This window comes from Taeniopygia guttata, chromosome 1 (genome assembly GCF_048771995.1).
Source record: "Taeniopygia guttata chromosome 1, bTaeGut7.mat, whole genome shotgun sequence".
NCBI lineage: Eukaryota > Metazoa > Chordata > Aves > Passeriformes > Estrildidae > Taeniopygia > Taeniopygia guttata.
The window spans coordinates 26266908-26288089 of NC_133024.1; the positions used below are offsets into that span (position 1 = coordinate 26266908).

General features: G+C 47.5%; 2 protein-coding genes across 5 annotated transcripts in view; one reads left to right on the top strand and one right to left on the bottom strand.

Annotated features, from left to right (window-relative positions):
• The window catches only part of SIDT1 (SID1 transmembrane family member 1), a 40026-nt gene extending 35698 nt beyond the window's left edge, over nt 1-4328 (top strand). For 2 of the 3 annotated variants that reach the window (XM_030266535.4, XM_030266529.4), the window contains 5 exons: nt 513-559; nt 1335-1440; nt 1736-1846; nt 2586-2699; nt 3091-4328. In XM_030266535.4, the coding sequence (XP_030122395.3) occupies nt 513-559; nt 1335-1440; nt 1736-1846; nt 2586-2699; nt 3091-3153 (441 nt within the window). In that variant the 3' untranslated portion in view covers nt 3154-4328. Of the gene's footprint in view, nt 1-416; nt 468-512; nt 560-1334; nt 1441-1735; nt 1847-2585; nt 2700-3090 lie in introns of those variants that run through there. The other variant, XM_072925684.1, reaches the window with a different exon arrangement.
• Nucleotides 4329-6829: 2501 nt separating this feature from the next.
• The window catches only part of USF3 (upstream transcription factor family member 3), a 34040-nt gene continuing 19687 nt past the window's right edge, over nt 6830-21182 (bottom strand). For both annotated transcript variants that reach the window (XM_030266515.4, XM_072925672.1), the window contains exon 6: nt 6830-20657. In XM_030266515.4, the coding sequence (XP_030122375.4) occupies nt 14191-20657 (6467 nt within the window). In that variant the 3' untranslated portion in view covers nt 6830-14190. The remainder of the gene's footprint in view (nt 20658-21182) is intronic.

Consider the following 21182-nt stretch of genomic DNA (forward strand, 5'->3'; position numbering starts at 1 on the left):
GCCAGCCTTAAACAGCTACATCCTGAAAGCAGCTGTAAGCATAAATGCACATGCCCCCCAGATAGAATCATTCTGCCTGCTGTTGTTACAGTGCTTCCCCAGCTAATGGTGATGGCAAGGAAAAAAAGGCTCCCTGACTATGTGCAGGATGCCGTCCAAAGCTTCCCTGCTACCTCTTTCAAGCATCTCCTTGTTCTCTGCAATAGTTCTTTTGTAAAACAGTGGGAGGGAAGGAATCTAACTAGAAAAACAGTAGAAGCAGTCAAAGTATTCACAGAACCTCCTGAGGCTGATCTCTTAAGTGCTAAGCTTGTCCTTTTTTAGATATTTAGTCTCCTTACTTAAAATTTTTGAAGGTCAGAGAAGTTTCCAACCCATAAAAGCTCACACAGATCCAGGTGCATGTATGTTTGCAGGAACTGGACTCCAAATCCTCTCTCCTGAATTTCTGAGGCAAAGGCCTTTTTGTATACTCTTTCCATTTTATATGATCATCAGTGTCTTTTCTCCAGGACAGGATGGTGCTGCTCATTGTTGGGAACCTGGTCAACTGGTCCTTGTAAGTACTGGTGTGTTGGTGCTTTGTGTATTTGTGCATGTGGGCAGCAGGATTTGGTACTGGGACATGGGTGGCACTGGGAGTGATGGGGAGATGCAGCAGTTTTGTGCAGTAATCCTGTGCTGGGGCCCTTCTGACATGTTTTGGCAGGCAGGCTGATCTGAGGGTGGTTGGCAGATCCATGGGATGCAGTGCAGCACTCGAGCTGCATGGAGCATCCCCTGAGCGTCTCAGCTGGGGCTGTCTCATGGCTCGTGTTTGAGGAGCTTGTGCAGGGCTGGCCTGGTACTGTGCTGCTGTGCTGTGCTTCCCACAGAACTGGGAGATCTCTGGCACAGCCAAGGAACAGGAGACCTGGCAGACACAGTCACAGAGCCTGGCTGAGCAGTAACTGCGGTAACAACTCTCGGATGAGACCTAAAATCATTGCCCCAGGCTCTTGCTTTTCACTAAGGCTGCTTCTCAGGGACATGTCCAGGTCTAGGGCCAGATCCTGCTGAGTGAGATGTGTTTGACCATGGGTTGGAAGCGATCCAGAGCCCTTGCCTGTCCTCTGGAGTCACCAGTTGCTTCAGCAGCTGACCATGGCTAAATTTCCTTGGCTAGGAGGAGAGGCAAACAGTGCATTTCCTCCAGGGAATAGGGAAGCTGTGGCACTGGTGCTGTGTCCTGCAGTCCTGGTGGGGGCTAGAACAGCGTGTGGCTGTCAGCTTGGGGATGTACCCCATCCCCAGTGAAAGAAGCTGCCTGATGTCCCTTCTATCCTCTCTCTCAGTGCTATCTTTGGGCTGGTGTATCGGCCCAGAGACTTTGCCTCCTACATACTGGGAATCTTCATCTGTAACCTGCTGCTGTATCTGGCCTTCTACATCATCATGAAGGTAATGGGTGGCAGCTGTAGGTGTCTATGGGGCTCCTTTCTCCAAAGGGGAAGGGATGGGCCTTTCTTCTGGCTACAATTTGTGTTCCTGTTGTGCTGCAGAGGGATGTGGAGGGACTTTTATAGGGCTCTGGGTGGGACAGGGTGCTGGGGAGGGATGGTGTGTAGCCATTTCAGGGGCAGCTGGGCTGTGTCTTTGGGGGGTGGGCAGCCCTTTCCAGATGCAGATAGTACAGGCTGGTGTGTGAGCCCTGTGTGTGCCCTGGAAAGAACTCAGGGTGTGTCCCTGTCTGCAGCTCCGCAGCTCTGAGAAGCTCCTGCCCATCCCCATGTTCTGCATCGTGGCCACAGCAGTGGTGTGGGCAGCTGCCCTCTACTTCTTCTTCCAGACCCTCAGCAGCTGGGAGGTAAATTTCCCTTTTACTGTTGTGTCCATCTCTTTCTCATCATCTTTCCTTCCTGGTGCTTGTTTTGCACAAAAATGACTCTGGAGAAGAGTCTTGGGCTGCTCATGGGGAGCTGAAAGGGTTTAACTCATGTAGCAGACTTGTGAAGGGAGCATGGGAAGCTGTGCTGACCCAAAAATTACTGTAGCTGTGTAGAGGCTGTTTATAACCAGGTGATCTGGAGGTGACTGGTTCTTCCTAGGGGACAAAGAAGGAGCTGGGGATCTGGAAGGAAAACTGGGAAAATCCTGACCAGTGCTGATGGAAGACATCCCTGGAGCAGATGGCCACCTGGAGTCAACCAGGACAACCTGCCTGGGGTTGTTAGGGCTCTTGGTGACCTGGGAGGCCATTAAATCCTGACTGGGTGCCTTCTAACAGGATGTCATATCCATCTCCATGGAAATGAGGGTCTTGTTGCAGGGTGGCCTGGTAGAGGCTGTGCAACTTGTGCTATGCAGGACCTATGTGCTGTGCAGAAATGGAGATCAGAGGGTTCCCCTTGCATGTGGGTTGTGGTCCCAGATCCATTTTGTTGTTGTTTCTGGCCTGCCCATGCCACATTTCTCGCCAGCACAGCAACTTTTCCTGGATCCTGCTTGGAGGGTTAAGACATGGTGATCCCTATAGAGTCCAGTGTGGTCAGCAAGGGCCCAGTAGGGGTGGCTCTCAGATCCTGACCCTCTGCCTGCCCTCCTAGGAGACTCCAGCAGAGTCCCGAGAAAAGAACCGGCCATGCATCCTGCTGGGATTCTTTGATGACCACGATGTCTGGCACTTCCTCTCTGCAGCTGCCTTGTTCTTCTCCTTTCTGGTGAGTCCTGCTGAGCCTCCCACGCGGCTGGATGGCCTCTCCCTCTCCTTTCACCTTGCTCCCCTCTATCCACATGGAGCTGTGCCTGCTCCAGAACTCCACAAAAGTGCCCCAACTCCTCTGCTTGTCTCTGCTTCCTGACATCCTTCAAAGTGGGATACTCCTTGTCAGTGGAGTCAGGCTTTCTCCTTTATCTTATTTCTTTCCCAGTGCCTTCTGGCCTCAATTCCTTCTGGGGCTGTGGGTCACACAGCTGTTGTGGGGAGGCTGAGGGGCTGCTGCTGTGACCAGTGATTTGTGAACATCTCCCATAAAGGCAAGGCCTGAAGATCTAAAAGGAAGATCTCCCTGGCCAGCAAGTCCTGAATCTGGCTTGCATTTTCCTCCTCAGGTCCTGCTGACCCTGGACGATGACCTGGATACGGTGCGCAGGGACAAGATCCCAGTGTTCTGAGTCCCTGGGGAAAGGGGCGCAGAGGTGTCCCAGACTGCTCAGCCAAGGGCACCGGGCCTCTGGTGTCTGTGGAGAACGAGCCTGTTTCCATGGCCAACAGCCCCGTGGGGGCAGGGGAACGGGATCCCCCAGCAGGCACAGAGGGGTGCTGTGGCACTGAGGTGGGACCAGGAGGAAAGATGATGTTACTCCTTTCCCGCCCATCCTCTGGGGCAGGCTCGATCCAGAGGCCAAAGCCAGTGCACAGCCCTCTGTCTTGTGGGTGCTGGAGCCAGTGAGGGGGGAGGAAACAGGAGGGAGGCATGTCAGTGACCTTTGCTTCCCTTCCTCCCTGCTGATGTGCTCCACTTCCTCTCTGGTGAGCCGCCGTGCAAACCTTCCTGCACATAGAGCTAATGTCTGCTGCCCTCAGAGAGTCCCTTCAGCAGCACAGGGAGAGCATTTGGTTCCTGTACTGCAGCAGCCAAGGGAGAAAAGGACTCCAAACTGAGGTGGCAGTGGGGGGACTGTGTTTTATTTTATCCTCTTTTTGTTGGACAGACTCCTTTGGTAGCTGGTGAGGAGCCACGGTACCAAGGCTGCAGCGTTGGTAGGAGGTGGTGAACTAGAGCTGCCTGTGAGGGCTCTGCCAGACTCAGAGCCTCCTACCTTGCTCTCTTGCAGCCTCTCTGCCACTCCTGTTGAACAGCCACACTGCTCTGGCAGCTCCTACTGGCACTTGGCAGTGCTCTGGTCTCTGTCACAGCACCACAAGTGCTCTCCTCAAGTGACCCTGAGAGAGAGCACACGGCAAAGCCACAGCCTTGTGGGGCAGCTCTTGGCTCCTGATGGGTGCCTTGGTAGGGGCAGGGTGGAACAGGGAGGTTTGCCAGCAGCCTCAGACTTTCTCCTCTCATGAGCTTGCCTTGGACAGCCTTGGCAAAGTAGATTCTCTTATGGGCTAGGAGGATGAAGGAGATTTTGGGGCAATTGGTGTTGAGCTCCTTAGCTAAAGATGTGGACCAAATTTTCTTCTCCAACTTGTCTGAATTGGAAATGAGTTTTTTAATGGCTTCTGCATTATTTTCAGTTTCTTAGTTATTAAAAAAAAACAGGGATAAAGTGTGAATTATTTCAGGCCTTGCATCTAAAATGGGACCTGTTTTGCTAATTTGCAATTAAAAAGTGTTCTTTGAGGCCTGCTGTCCTTATTCTTGTCTGCCTGAGCGTTTTTACTTTGGTGTATATGCATGTAGCCAGTGATGCAAAGGTTTCATTCCACTTTTGCTTACTCAAGCAGGTGACTCTGGTGATGTTTTACTCCAAGAGTCTGTATCTCCTTGAAGAGTTTTGCACCAGCTGGTTTTTATTTTTTTCTAAGTGGGAGTTTGTCAAGATGGTCAATAAAATGGATGTTCCTGGTGCCCTGCTCTGCAGGTTGATCTGAATTCTGGCTCCTGCTCTCAGCAGCAGCAGACACAGCAGTCAGGACAGAGGGGTGCCCAGTGGTGTCACACAGGTGCTGCCACCCTTGGAACTGTCACAGTTGTTTCTGGAGCATAGGTGTGGATGACCTGCTTGTTCTCTTAACCAAATTGCCTTTGTGAGGCTACATAAAGAGCAGACACTCTTGTTTGTCACTGTAGTTCCTTGGGCAGGGTGAGGAGAGGGCTGGAGGAGGAATGACACAAGAGGCTGCCAGCCTTTCTCTTCCCAAGCAGAGCTGTGCCAGACTGAAGGAGGACCTCTGTGCCCCCAGATTTGTCCAGTTCTGGGGACACATTTTTATAAAATATACTTTTTCATTGTGTTTTCATAATCTGTAGTCTCAGACCGTGTTCCAAGCTTGTATTTGTTTCTAGACAGGAAGCTGATTATCTTCTCTAAATTGAAATGTGAGGAAAAAATAATGTTGAACAGCAGTTGGAAGGCTCGACGTAGGAGGTAGAACAGCATATGGGCTTGCTGTGCTGAGCAGAGATGAGCACAGCATGGAATGGTAAGGTGGTAGCAGGGAGGGAGAGGGAGGCTGGGGAACAGCACAGAACAAACAGAAAACCACAGCAGAATTCAATTAAATACAAGGAAAGGCACCCCAAGCCTGAGAGATGGGAGGAAGGGTTGGAATCGTCTCCCTGCTGCTTCTGTGCTTCCAGCTTGCTGTGTGTCAGTTTTTAAAATTTCCTCTTAGCTTTGCCCTGCCTGCTGGGCTCTGTTGGTGCTTCAGCTCTCCCACCTGGTGGCCACCTGACCCCTCGATGGCTGTGGCTGCTGAGGGTCTGGCTGGGCACTTGGGCACTCTGTGCTCCCAGCTGTCCTAGGCACGCTTGGCTCTGCAGCCCTTCCCCAGAAATGCAGCTTGCCTTGAGTGCTGCTGTCCTTCTTGGGCCACTGCCCTTGGACAGGAATGTGGGGGTGCTGGCTGTTGCTGGTATGTGGGGGACCCTCATTCCCTCATTTGCAGGGGTCATGCTGCTGTTTCCTCACCTTGCTCTGCTCACAGAGGGAGACAGATGTGTAGGGTAAAAGCAGAGCAGCACTGTGGAATTGTGTTGGGAGGTGAGGGGCCTTTTTGCTGCCCATAGCTGGTAGTGGAGTCCCTGCTTCCCCCTGCTGTGCCCATGCTTGGGATAAGCTGCTGTCACAGCTCGTGAAAGGGAAATAATGGTGCCACAGGCAGGGCCACCTCCTACTTAGAACAAGTTGTTCAAATGCCCATCCAACCAGGCCTTTCTAAAGATGGTGCATCCACCACCTCTCTGGACAATGTTCTAGTGTTCCACCACTCCCATTGTAAAAAGCTTCTTCCTTACATGCCATATATTCCCTGTTTTCTCAGGAAATGTTGGTAAAATTGTTCTGCCCAATACAACTGAAAGGAGAAGGAAACAGCTCCTGTACAATACTGACATCCCCTCACAGGTTAGGAAAACTACCAGGGTTATGTGAGCTGTCACAACTCCCCCTGGAGCCTGTGGACTGGCAGAAGAGCAGCCAAGGCAGGGGGAATGCACTGCAATGTGAAAGAGGAAGGCAGCTCCCTTGTGTCATGTTTCTCCTCCCCTCTATGACTGAACTGTACACTGGCTGTCACTGAAGGAAAAAAGTCCCTCTGTCTTAATACTAAACTTCAGCCTTTTTTTAAATTAAGACCATCCCTAAAGGCAACTTCCATGCCTGCAAGTATTTTGAGATTTCCAAACCAGGTTTTCTGGAATCCCTGAAAAGAATTGTTTTCTAGTAATTCTGTTAGCTTCAGTGTTGTGCAATCTCTCCAGGGTAATTTACTTACCTTGCAGGGTCTCTGTACTGCTCTCATCCAAACTGCATCCTTTAGATTCAAACTGTGACAAAACAACTGTCTTAGACCACTTCCAAAGCAATGCAAGGGGACTGTGATGAGAAGCATTTTATAAAACGAAGTTGTATCTCAACAGTGATCACTGTCACTGAGGCAGGGACAGCACCTGCATGTATTTTTTAGATATTACACAATCAGTATTTATTTCTTCTGAATTAAGTAGTTTTGTATCTCAACTAATATGGTGCATTACTCTGGTATATGCAGAGAATGTGCATCAGTGGAAAACTCTCACTGTAAATTCCCAGTCTCAAAGCAAAGCTTTATTTTTACCTCTACTTTAGAATGATTGGCATAGCTTTATATGGGGAAAAAAAGAACACAATATTCAAAGAATGTTTTTCTCTTTTTTTAATAAAATACTATCATGTTCATATCTATACAAATAATTATTACAACTATTAAACAAAGTATTACATTTAACAATAGAAATCTCAGAACTCTGAACAAGATCATGGTTTGGGGTATTTACATCTGAATGCAACACATTTGTAAAAAGATGTCAAAATAAACAGAGCAAGATCTTATTTACAATTGGAAGATGATGTTCCTGTTCATTCATTATAGATTTCTACTGCAGAGTTCCTATTTTCCATTACAAAATAGTAAGAACTTTCCACTGGGACCGTATCCAAGTCATGTACTGCTGTATAAAACAGAAGCACAGCAGAATACTCTGGACTGAATATAAATAATTTACATTGTGGAGGGCAACAGCATCTTTGATTAATCTCCTGTGGCAAAATCCATACTTGCTTCCCTTCTCACAGTGAGCAGGCAGGAACAGGGTCCAACCCCCCACGAGCTCTATTGTTCACACTTGTGATTGCCAGAACAGCAGCACATATTGCAAACTTGGAAACCTCCTCATAAAGATACTTCTGGTGAGGCAGAAGAAAAAAAAAGCCTTTAAAAAATTATCTCAGAAAAACTGGTATCAGCAAATAATAAATGGTGTCTGTGTAATTAAGCAGGGCTTGCTCGCACAGAGTATGAATTTATATTGTCAGGTCCAAAAACCTCTGCTAAATCTTCCACCAGTTCACAGAGGAACCTTCTCTCAGTGGGAATAAAGCCTTGTGCTCTGAGGTTCCAATTTACAGATTGCAGAGGCAGTAGGAAATTGAAAACACCCTCACACAAACCTGTGTCAGCTACCCATGCTGGATCATGGCAGTGGGAGCAGGGAACAGCGGGAGGTGGTAACAGGTCAGGTGACAGCAAAGGATGGATCTCCTTATAGCACTGTACCAGAAAACAAAACAAATAGGACTGATCTGGCACAAACAGATTCAATGCTACTCTCTCTTGCCAGGGGAAGTGGGATCATTATTAAAGTGATGAGCATAAAACTGACTAGGGGAACAGCAAAAGATGACAGCTCTTAGCACACGCAGTAATCCAGAACAGTGGGAGTCTGACTGAGTCCTTGAGCCAGGACTGCACAAGTGCCTCAGAAAAAGTGAAAAGACAACAGGAGACCAGAAATAATTAAATGGCCCCTCTTCTCCAGCCATGGCCTCTGCAAGTTGCCCTGCCACATGACTTGTTTCCTGCGGCAGCACTACAGACACCATCCACAGTAGCAGCAGGAGCACAGCTTTAAAGTGCAGTATGAAATCTGTGCAAAGTTTCAGAGGCTCAGGACTAGCACCTGCTTTTACTTTTTTTTTCAGAGAGGTGCTCTCCCACCTGGGCAGCAGCACAGTGATAAGCTGGAAGTCTTGGCTGGAAAACCCATTCCAGCCCCCAGCTCAAATCACTTCAGTTCTTGTTTTCTTTAACTGTTCCTAAATGAGGTCCTTTCTCTCAAGAAAAAGGTGTATAAATATTAACACATTACTATTTTATTGCCTGCTTTCAAATTAGTCTATCTCTGCTCTTACTCTCCTAGGCTGTTTAAGGGATTAATATGGACATACACGCAATCCAGCCCAATATTATTTACTGTTGTTTGTTGAAGTCATTTAGGCCAATGTGAAGCCTACAGCCACGCAATGCCTATCAGCTGTAGCAGTCCCACCCCAGAGTTAGTGCCCAAACCTTTTCCTTCCACTGCTGATTTTTCTAAATTAAGTGGTACTGCGTATTTTTCCTTCCTTCAAAGCCAAAACAAGCCCTGTGTCAGTAACCTTCAAAGAAAGTATTATGGATGCGAAAATGCCATTCTCAGGCTAACAAATTGCAGCTGAAGTCACAAAATCTTTTCCAAGTATATATTGGAAAACAAAGGAACTGTTAATTGCTGGGTAGTCCTCAGGAGAAAAAGAAAATTGATGTCATTGATGCTTGCTGAAGAAAATGTGTTTGCTTGTCAAATGGTTTTCATAACAAGTAAAGCAGAATTATTCCATCTGCAGAAGGTCCTTTTTCAAACTGCTCTCTCCAAGCATACATCAAGGTAAGGTGAGCCTTATCAACCTGACAGCTGAGCACAACAGGTTCAATGGGAGAGGAGAGGAAAACTGAAGAAAAGAAGGACTCATTGCATTTGCTCCTCTTCCTGAAAGCAGAGCCTGAGGCCATGGGGAAGAACTGAGACACCGACATGTCAGTGCCACAAACTGACCTACAAAACTAAGTGCAAGAAGCCTGGTGGATTTGGAATGGCAGATGGGATTTGTCTACAGTGACAAGGAAAACACCAAACAATTCAATAATTAAAAACTAAGAGAAATTTAAAATCTAATTGCCTCTCTTTTGATGTGAAATATTCAGTCCCCCACTGTCCCTCCTAAAGACAAGAGAACATGAACAGGAGAGAAGCTGAAACCCACAAGCTGCTCTCAAACCAGAGGACCAGGCCAGGTTCAACATTCAAAGCCCATTTTAGGCAGTCAATTCCACCAAAAGGCTACACAACAGATCCAATTTTTCTTTAATTAAAGTTATCTAGAGGCCAGTCAGCAGTGTAAATATGAGAATTTGGATGAATGTGTTGATGCAAGGCCCTCACAGAGACATCTGCCTACCTTTCTTGTCACAGCAGTCTCCTGATCCCACACCAACACCACAGGACCATTTATCGTCATTTACAGCATGAAAAGAGACTCACACAGAACTCCAACAGAAATTCTCATGTTCAGGGACGGGAATGAAATTATATTTCTCCATCCTGGTCTTGTCAGGTTTCAGAAAAAGGCCTGAGAAGGATGTCACTACAAAATACTCCAGAGAAGACCACGGGTCACACAGTAAGTACTTCTCAGCCACTCACTGCAAAATTGTGCAGTTCCTGCAAAATCCCAACAGTCTTTGTATGGCTGAAGTGCCTGTGCTGTGATTCCCTGCACTGCAGGCATCCTGTGAGCAAGGAAGAGCTGGTTTTGGTTGTCTTTGTAAATGGAAAGGGGGCATGTGAAAGTTACTGACAGTTACTGCCTTTCAAGAAAATGATGTGCAGCATGGGAAAAAACCAAATACAATCACAGCTGACATATTCTAGCACAAATACTCAGGACTGCGTTTAACCTTGAGACAACAGCAGTAAATATGGAGGAATAAGAAAATAGATACTTCAGTTGAAAGGGACCTATCATCCACCCCAACTCCCTGGAGTGCCTCCATCCACTTCAGGACTGAGCATGTTGTCCAAATGCCTCTTAAACATGCTTGAGGCCTCAACCACCTTTCTAGCAAGCCTGTTCCAGTGTCTTTACCACCCTCCCAGTAAAGAAATGCTTCCCAATGTCCAGTCTGAACCTCACTTAGTGCCTCTTTGAGCCATTCCCATGTGTCCTGTCAGTGGATCCCAGGGAGAAGAGATCAACACCTCCCTCTGCACTTCCCCTGCAGTCAGGGAGCTGCAGAGGGCAAGGAGGGTCACTGTCTACCCAGATCTCTATCCAAAGCATCTGCCAACAGCATCTTCAACTTTAGTATCATCAGCAAACTTGCCAATGGTGTATTCAACTCCTGTATCCAGATTTATCCGTGATAAATACATTGGATAGAACCGGCCCTGGAACTGAGCCCCAGGCAACACTGCCGTGACCAGGTGCCAGCCAGACATAGCCCCATTCACTGTAAGACCTTTGAGCTCTACCCTTCAGCCAGTTCTTCACCCAGCACACCATGAACCTGTAAATCCCACAGCTGAAAAGCTTGTCCAGATGGATGCTGTGAGGGGCAGTATCCATAGCATTACTAAAATGCAGAAAAATTAAATCCACTGCCTTCTTTCCACCCACTAGGTGGGTGACCTTATCACAGAAAAGTATCAAATTAGCTAGACAGGAACTTTTGTGAACCCATGCTGCCTGTGCCTGATGGCTGCATTATTCCTTAAAACTTCTTTCAACAGTACCCAGTGTAATATTCACAATTTTTCCAGGAACCCAGACTCTCAGTCTGTAGTTCCCTGTGTTCTTCCCTCATGCCCTTTCAGAGGATCAGAATAACACAGGAAGGCTACCTTCCTGTCAGCAGGGACCTGTCCAGACTCACAGATCTTTTGTAGATGATCAAGTGGGGTCCTGCTGTCTGTCCTGCTTGCTCCTCCAGTACTCTGGAATGAAACCTATCTGGCCAAGTGGATCTGTGGACATGCAAGCATTGCAACATGTTTAAGTTTATAAGCTCTCTCCAGTTTTCACAGACATCATAAAGTAGTGTAGTTTTCCCAGCAGAGGAAACCAATATGGTTTTCTGTCTGGAATGATGAACTGGATTAACATCTTTCTATAAAACTCCTAGAAGACAGGGCTTAATTTTTCACTAGTTTGTCTTGAAAGCCAAACCCATTGCTGCACACACAATTACATTTAAAGAGAGCAAGAATGGGGGCGTTTGCTTCTCTCCTCAAAGACCAGACAAGTGTGTGTGACCACAGAGTGGCTGCTGCTCGAATCCCCATCCTTACCATTGAGAACTCCTGGAACAGCCACTGTTACAGAGATCACCTCACCACCTGAGCCAGACCCTTTGAGACTTACTGCACTACAGACACCCCTTTGGTCAAGAGCCTCACCAGGGCACACTCAGACCTGCAGCTGGCTTAGCTGGTTTGAGGCTGAGAACTCATTCCTAACCCCTGCCTCCTGCACAGGCCAGTGGCTGCCACTTGGTGACTGCACTGTGGCAGAGAAAAACTGCCTTGCTGTGAACTGAAATACTCAATTACTTACAAGAAACAGAGAACTGATGCACCACTTAGATTTAGTGTCTTAAGATAAGCTCCATCTGAATTAAATCACGATTCAAGGCAGAAAGGGACCTGGGGTACTGGTTGACAGTTGGCTGAGCATGAGCCAGCAGTGTGCCCTGGTGGCCAAGAAGGCCAAGGGCTCCTGGCCTGTATCAGGAATGGTGTGGCCCGCAGGAGCAGGGAGGTCATTCTCCCCCTGTACTCAGCACTGCTGAAGCCACACCTTGAGTGCTGTGTCCAGTTCTGGGGCCTCAGTTTGGGAAGGACATTGAGACGCGAGAGTGTGTCCAGAGGAGGCAACGAGGCTGGTGAGAGGCTTGGAACAGAAGCCCTGTGAGGAATGACTGAGGGAGCTGAGGTTGTTTAGCCTGAAAAAAAAGAGACTCAGGAGAAATCTTATCATTCTTATCATTCTCTACAACTCCCTGAAAGGTGGTTGTAGTCAGGTGGGAGCTGGTCTCTTTCTCCAGGCAGCAACTGACAGAATGAGAGGACACAGTCTCAAGCTGCACCAGGGGAAGTTCAGGTTAGATGTTAGAAAAAAATTATTCACTGAAAGATTGATAGGGCAGTGGAATTGTCTGCCCAGGGAGATGGTGGAGTCACCATCCCTCGACATGTTTAAGAAAGACTGGACGTGGCACTCAGTGCCATGGTTTAGTTGATGAGGAGGTGTTAGTTTAGGTCATAGGTTGGGCTTGATGATCTCAAAGGTTTTTTCCAATGTAATTCATTCTGTGAATCTGTGATTCAACCAGGATCAGAACTGTTTTACCGCACTTTGCATGATAACACCAGACCACAGGTTACAAGAGCAGAGACACTGTCAGGACAGACTACAGACACAGCCCAATTACTTTTCATGTTAAAACTCCTTACTTTCCTGGATCAGTGTAAAAGGGCTTAGCAAAACCAAAGTCTGGGCAGTCAAGCTGTGGAAAATTCTTCTAGGTCCCTCTTTGTGGGTCCCGTTCTTTGACATGGAGGAATATCTTCCTTTCCACCTTTCAAAGAAAAAGAAACAAAACAAAAATCCCAGGGAGCCTGCTCCTGCCCATGCTCTCACCAGGAGCTTCTGACAGGTCCCAAGGGCAACAAGATGATGCACTGGTGAGCAAGATACAAGCAGAGGATGACTGCATGCCAGGGAACCTCAAGTTACTATGCTGTTTGAAGAATCAAACCCAGAATGGTCCTTCCAAACACATAAAAGACAAGTATTTCTGCCCTGTTAGAAGAAAAAGCACACTGCAGAGACATTCAATAAATAAAATTTACCTAATTCTTCCCTTTCCTTTAAAAGAATTAGGACCAAAATTTGTGAAAGTACTGGAGACTCAGCCAGCACACACATTCACTCCATCTCTCATGCATCTACAAACACATCACCCTTCCTCAAATCCCAATGTCTTCCTGTGTGTTTCAACATATCCACGTTACTCCTTCAGCCACAATCACACAGGTTTAGATAAAAGGTGCATTCAAGTGCAGAGTACTGATATTAACTCAGGCTCAATCCTTTCAGCAATAGCAAGTAAAAACTGTGGCCCCAGGAATCTCCACTCATTTTGTGGGACGCGACAGGCTCAGTCCTCCTCCCATGTGCTGCCTGGTACAACAAAGGGTTGTCACTCCCAGAAAGCAAAAGCTGGTGTTAGAGCATGGGCCAAAGAAAAGTAGAGAGGGAAAAAAAAAAAAAAGACATTAAGAAGGTGCTAAACAAGGTACAAAACCCACCCTGAGGTAACTTGCAGCAATCAGCAATGAAATGGCAACGAACATGGCTGCTGTCTCTGCTGACTGCCCCAGGATGTGTGAGCTACACAGAAACATTGACTGAGTTCAGCAGTAACTGAAGCCACCGTTGAAACAGATCCAAACAAGATTCTTAGAAACAGAAAGTCATGGGTTAAAGAAATCTAAATTTTCTAAAACAATAGTTTTAATTGCTGACCATGGGAGCACACAGTAATTTTCACCAGGTAAAGTCAGCCTTAAGTTAAGTGTACGTGACAAGCTTGAGACAGACAAAAGCTGCACAGCAAATGCCTTTTCCAATCAGCGTTGGGTTAACACAGACTTGACTTGTGCTGAAGCTCCTGAAGATATTTTACAAAGGAAAGAGAAACCCAAACCATTCCAAGCGTCTCTGCAGTTTCAGGTAAACACACCAGGAACAAACCGACACCTGTAGCACTTGTTTCCTATCTCCATACGGATGCTCTCGCTCCATGTATTACTGAGGGTGCCCCTTACCTTGGGACAACCGGACATCAAACCTGATTGTTGGAAAATCAACAACCAATATTTGCACAGCTCTCAATGTTGCATCCTTACCGTTTCCTAGTAAGTAAGCATGCTATAGGCACTGGTGCTTTAGAGTCAGTAAGGTGGGTGGAAATACAACGGAATATGGAAAGTACCATATACATACATTGAGGCAAATAAACAGTGATGCTATGAATGGTCTCTCCAGGGCTGACACTAAGATCCGCTTCATTTTCTTAAATATATAAACAACAAATCAGACCAGACGTCAGTCTGCCAGTTTTCATACAGCAGAGCTGCAGTCATGACCTAAAATATGGCTTATATTGTGGGCAGGGCGGTTTGAGGGCTGCTTGGAAGAATCTGAAGCAGATGTGTTTGCAATGGAAAGCAAAGGTGACATCGCTGAGCCATCTGGAGGAAGAGCTGTGGCTATTTCTGGAAACAAAGAAGTTAAGTTAAAATTGGATAAATGCGATGTGTTGGTCATGTGCATTGGTGGCATATCTGGAAGCAAAGGAAAACTTGGCTGAGCAAAACCAACAGGCCTGGGAGGGGACAAAATGGATCCAAATCGATTGTTTAAACCTCCACTGCTCGGCTTCTCTGTGCTTGGGTTCGGAAACATTTGATTGGGAAAGTAAGGGATAGAAATGTCGTTGGAGAGGGTAGGGTGGGCAGGAGAGTAAGGTGGATAGAAGGACGGCAGTGTATTCTGAGGATCAACTGGGATTAGAGCTGGTGTCCGAGTGGCACTAGGCTGAGTGACTGGTGGGATGAAAGAAGCGTTAGCATTTATTGGTGGATTCATGCCACCCTCTGGAATAAAAGGGAATCCAAAATTCTGGGAGAGCGTATGTTGGTCAGGGGCCGCGTTATCATTGGACACTTGAGGGCCATCAGACATAAATCGGACAATGCTTCCTCTTTTTTCTATCGTGGACTGTTGGCGCCCAAGGATCATGCTGCCACTGGTGGATAGAGGAAGATGGGGAAGACTAGGGTCAAAGACATTTCCATGTCTCTGATTGCCAGATCGATTCCTTTCAGGCTGACGTATTTTAGAACCTCCATTGTCTTGCAGAGGATGCCTCGAGCGCTGAGTGACTGAAGAATTTGGCTGACGAACAGAAGGCTGCCCTTGCTCACCGTTTCCATGAGAAACTGCAGGGTGAGGGTGAGTCGGCCTCACAACTCCATGCATATTACTGGACACGGGTGTATTCATGTGGTTCTTAGTTCCATGACTGTCCGTCATCCTCATGGGGTTGGACTTCTGCACAGAGATGTTTGGGCTTGTATTGCGACCCTGAATGTCTCCTGAGGAAGAAGAACTTGAAAAAGGAATAGTCAGTGAACTGTTCCTTGTGTTAATTGCCCCAATGGACATGTCACAGCTTTCCCTGCTCTGACCATCACCATCCCTTCGGATGTGAACGCTCTCCCGTGCTGGGGGACAGTTGTACTCGATTGTGGAGGAGGCTCCGCACTGGGTGTTCCTTTGATGTTCTGGGATTGATCTTTGGCTTCCACTGACTTGATCTCCAAGGTGAGGGGCGAGCAAACTCTGCATGAAACTTTGGTGGCATGTGTTTTCATTTTCCCTCGATGGCAGAGTATTCCCTGTTGGAATACCCTGTACTGGCTGGTAGGGCAGTCTCTTCTGCCTCTCTATGGATGGTGCAGCATTCTGACCGATTCTGAACGCTTGTGACTGCATGCCCCGGAGGGAGGACACAGAATTGCCAATTTCACTGTTTCTTGAAGCCTGCACATCGAAATTGCCTGTCGGTTGTTGATTGGGTCCAGAGGGCTTAAATGTTTGGCAATCAGAAAGACGCTGCACATCTGAGCTAACTGTGTGGTCGACTGACAAGCGGCCCTGCATATTATGAATCGCCAACCCTTTACTTCTAGAAACATCAAGATAGCTTCTCATTTCAAGCTGGTCAGAAACCCTAGGGCCTTGAAGAGATATTCCTATTCTCTGCTCAGAATTAGAGGGCGTCTTCCCAATGAGAGCCTCAGCAGAGTAGCTGGAAACTCTGTTTCTTTCCTGCCTGTGAGGGGTGCATGTCATATCTGATGGTCTGGAAACGATACTGGCCTGGGACACCATTTGCTGCTCTAAGCCCCTTGAGGTCATAAGTCTTTGCATCTGATTGTGCCCTGACACATGTTCTGAAGTGGAGCCTTGCTGTCTGCTGCCAACATCTTGTTGCTGTTGATGCATAATATCCTGATTGATATGGCTCTGAGGGTGGCTATGGTGGTTTCTGCTTGTTGCAGGATTTTCACAGTTCTTTTCAGGCTGGGACGCTCCAAAGTGCTGCTGCATCTGCTGCTGCATTTGTTGGTGGTGAGGATGGGGCTGACCACCTTTCTGCCGTGTTTGATCACTTCCGTGATGTTTCTGCTGTAGAGAAAGCTGTGTGGCTTGTGTTCCCTGGATGAGATTCCGTTTCTTTTGCATCTGCACCTCCTGCTGTATCGTTCGCTGTTGGTGGACACTGTGGGGTTGAGGGTGGACTGAGTTTTCCCCGTGAGTGACGTGGTGCTGCAGCTGGTACAAGTGGTGCCTCTCTCTTAACTGCCCAGCCTGCTGCTGCTTCAAGTACGGGTGATTACTGTGAAGGTGAGAGATGCCTTGGGCAGGGACATGTTGAATTGGCTGCAAGTGCTGCCCTGCCTGGCCTGGCTGCTCTGAAAGTGGTGGCTGAGAACCACACTGGACTTCAGTTTGTCTCAAAGTCGGCGTTACAAAATTGCTGTTGGGTGGGAATAACCTACTGAGGCCATCAGTGTGCCCTTGGTTGCTCACTGGTGCCACTGAATTGGATGAATTAGGAGGAATCTGACTAACCAGCATCTGTGTTTGATCAGCAATACCCTCTGGTGTCCGGTTCATCAGCGCCATCCCCTCAAGCCTTATGGGTGCTGTCTGGCACTGCTTCTGCCTCTTGGCTGTAGAAAGCAGAAGGTCATCCTGAACAGCCCTCTTGGCAGAGTCTTTGCGACCTTCATGGTTTTGCTGCTTTAAGTGTGATTCCTGCAGCTGGGGAGCCTGCATGGTGCTTGCCCTGATAGCATTCAGTTGTTCCTGAGCATATTCGCTCATCAGAGCAGGTCCCGGAGATGGATTGATGTATGTGCTAGATGGAAGGGAGAGGCTCACAGTTGCAGGGATGCTTGCAGGCTCTGAAGACTGGGATAAACCCGAACAACTCACCAGGGGATGGACAATGCGGCTCTGGTGTATCAGATTATTCACACTTAGACTGGTTATGCTAGGTGTCTGGGAAGTGGAAATCTGCAAAGGAGTGTTTGATGTTTCCACACCTCCTACAGAGCAGCTTGGCTTCTCAACCTGCCTGTCAACATTTGTCTGTACAGTTTCATGAGCACTGAATTTGTTCGGTGCTGCTTCCAGAGGCCCTGTATTGTTTTCTTTCACCGACTGAGGTTTAAAAGGCTGTTGCTCTCTCTCCAAAGGTGCAACCTCAGACTTAGAGATGACATCCCTCGTGTTAACCTGTATTCCCCCTCCACCTTTCTCAAGGCTTTCCTGGTCAAAAATAGCTCTTGCTGCAAGAGCTACAATGTCAGTCTGTTCTGAAAATGTGCAGCTGTTACAGGTACTGGTAGAGGTGCTGCTTGTGACATCTTCTCTGGTGGTATCTGGCAACATAGATGCAACTGAGAAGCCTCGACTGCTGCCAGAGCTGGTTGACATGGGGGAGTCTGCCTGCCTGCTAGTAATAAGGGAAGCACTGACTACTTCCTGATCAGAGATGCAGGAGTGCGGCTGGGAGAGAGTGTCACTTTCCGTGTTCATCAGCAAGAGTTCCTGCTTCTCAGGCAAATCATTTGATTCTGCTGATTTAGAGTTTTCCATAGGAAAATTAGAATGCTCTCCCTGAACAGTAAATGAAGAGTTTTTTTCCACAGCTGTTCTTTCTTTTGTGAGATCAGACAGCATTTTGGTTAGACCCTGTCCTTCTAACAAGTCCGCATCTTGCATTACCACTGGGGAATCCTGTGCAATGTTGCAGGGCTCCGAAATCATTCCTGCCTTGGAAGTATGACCTGTTGTGTTGCTCTGTGCTGCTGAAGTCCCATTTGCAACCTGCAAGTGTGTAACCTGTGCTTCTTTACCAGAGGATGTTAAGGTGTTGGGGGGTTTGCAGGGTTTGGGAGACTCTGATGGGACAGAGGCAGTTGGTGGGTGGCTCTGAGATGCCTGGGCCTGCTGGCAAGGAGCAGCATCCTTGGCCGGCGGGGCAGCGAGCAGCAGCTGCTCTGACACTACAGACTGCAGCGGTGAGGAAGCAGGCACCTCTGCCACGCTCGGCTCTGGAGCAGAGGGGGCTTTCACTGCCTGTTCAGAGCTCGCAGTCTCTTTGGAAGGAGAGTCAGAAATGCTGACGCCACTCGATGCAGCCGTGTTGCCTGCCTGCGGTGTGGTTACAGCCTGGGACGCTGCTGGGGCGTTTTCTGGTGGCCCTTTGCTACTTGAGGACTTTGCCACCGTTTCCACAGGAGCACAGTCCACTTTCCCTGCATCTTTGCAAGGAACTGCTGGACAGGACACTTTATTATTGACTGTTTGGTGTTTCTTTGTGCTCGGCTTTTTGTTTGTCCTTTTTGACTTTGCACTGGATGTCAAGCCAGCAGCCGCTTTTTGCGGGGAAGCGTTTATGGAGTTAGATGCACTGGTTAATACTGAAACCTCTGCAGACACTGAAGATGTCACAGAAGTTGGCAAGGACACACAGTTGACTGTGGCAATCTGGTTATTGACAGTTGCAGGATTGGTGGGGTGGCTGAGAGACAAGTGCAAGCAGCTCTGTCCAGCCATTTGCGATATGCTTTGATTGAGGTTAGCTAAAGCACCAAATGTATTGAGGGCAACATTGGTATTTGGATCTTCGCTGGTGGTGGGCTGAATAATTTGCATAGGGGCTTGGTTTGAAGCTCCAGATGAAGACATCACAGGCTGCAATGCAAAAAGCTGCCCATTTAATGAGATAGTCTGAGGGTGCTGTTGATTGGACATTGTCACTGAAAATGTCTGTGTAGAGCTAGAAGATGGCAAAGAAGATGGCCTTGGTAATATATGGACAAGGTGTTTCCCTCCAAAAGTCTGTGGAAGAGAGGCATTTTGCATGGTGCCACTGGAGTTGGCGACTGCAGTTGGCCCATTCACAGGAAGTCTTACAGAAGCAGAAGGCTGAGCAGAGAGGAGGGGAAGAGGATTCTGATTTGCAGCTTGTATAATTACAATTTGCTGACTAACATTTTGGCTGGGAACTTCTGCTCTCACAATGGGCGGGCACGGAGCAGGGTTTGGAGGCTGGAGAATGATGACATTCTGGTTAGCTGGCGCTCCTGTCACAGCTGAGGCGACTGGCTGAGCCATCTGAATCACCTGCATAGCTGAGTTTAATGGAAGGATGCTTCCTGCAGCCTGAGCTTTAACCTGTGGCTGGCTGATTAAAGGCTGTATAGGTACGGGTGGGCAGGAGGGCAAGGTAACTACAATCTGTTCAGCTGCCTGGCCATCCCCAGGCACAGAAGCATGCAAACTGATACTTGTAGTCAAAGGCCTGCTGTGGGCAGAAGACACAGTCCCAGCAGCATTGACTGGCTCGTTGAGGAGGGCAGTCATTATCCCGGATGGTGTCTGGCTCAGTGGCTGAACAGTGTTTCCTGCCAGCTGCAAAGTCGTCCACGTGGTCTGCGTGTTCCCAGCTGAAGGCATCCGGGTAAGGCTACTCATGTTTTTCAAGTCTGAAGAGCCAACACCTGAAGAGCCTGAAAAAGACCAGCAGTTCTCCAGGGGACTGGCAGCCAGAGTGCTTATTGCTGTCACAGCCTTAACTCCTTCTGCTGCAGATGTCACAGGCGTGCCAGCACTGCTGACCACATCCGTACTTTTGGGGACATTTGCAGAAGAGCAGCTCGCTTCAGTAGACAGTCTCACAGATGGCACACAAGTTGTGTCCGTGGTTGAAACAGCACAGCTCTCCTGGAGGTCACTCCTGGAATTGTGTGTATTTGAGCAAGTTGCATTCACCTGCTGACCTTGGGAGGCTTCCACAGAGGCATTGGAAGGAAGGCTGGTTCCCTGTGGGAGCGTTTTCTTTGTTGCTTTAGTACTCTCCTCATCACTTTTACTTTTGGGGGGATTTTGCTCATTCTGTGGTACATTATTTGAAGAACACTGTAGCTCCTGTTCTGTTGCAGGTCGAGGTGTGCTCTGTGAGCTGGCAGGAGCAGTGGTGGGCACACCTCGCTCGTTCTCCGGGGTGGAGAGCTCAAGAACATTCCCTACTGGAGCTGTCTGAGCGGATGCCAGTGGAGAAACTGTAGGTTGTGACCATGGCTTATTTTCTGTGGGGTAAATACCAGCAATCGTCACAGGAGTCACTAGGTTGCAAGTTCTCTGAACTGGCACAACATTGGCTGTTTGCTTTTGTAAATTATGACCAACATTAAACGTTATTCCCTGCACAGATGCTCCCTGATTATTTCCATTGGGCTGAGTCCCATTTGAATAGACAATGATGTTCTTTTGAACTTGATCACTGGGAATGACAACTGAGACCTTGGCGTTTTTGAGGTTTCCTTTCCAGTGGATTGTAGGGTCATCATATAAGCAAATATCATTTGCTTTCAGTAGCTCGATGTATCTCCCGTTTTCCTTTTGCAGTTCGTCCAACTGTTTCCGGAGTTTTTTTATCTCTTCAGCTACAAAACAGTGAGAGCACTCCATTACATCAGCACCAGAGCAAATAATGAAATAATGTTACCACATGATTTAGAGAGTAAACACTGCATAGTAATGAAATAATTTATGGAAAAAAATTGAATAGATTGTTAATAATGTATGTTCTTTACAAATGGTTAGCACAACCTATATGCTCTTATCCTGGTAAGTCTCTCTACTGAATGGGAAAGTGAATTAATTTCACAGACTATTCCATTATCAATAACAGGATATATCAAATTACTTAGGAAAAAGCATTAGGACTAACCCAGATGAAAGCGAATGCTAATCAAAATTGTTTAATTCCTGAAGGAAAGACAACACAAGCACATTAATATTTTTCTTCTCCCTGCTCTTTTGCAAACACAAAACTGTTTTAATTGATAATCATACAGCTTTTCAGAAAAAATAAGTTTCATTACTTCTAAAAATTAGAGACAAAATTAAATACAATGCACACATGTAAAGCCACAAAAATTGACAATGCACTTGGGAGATGGCTCACA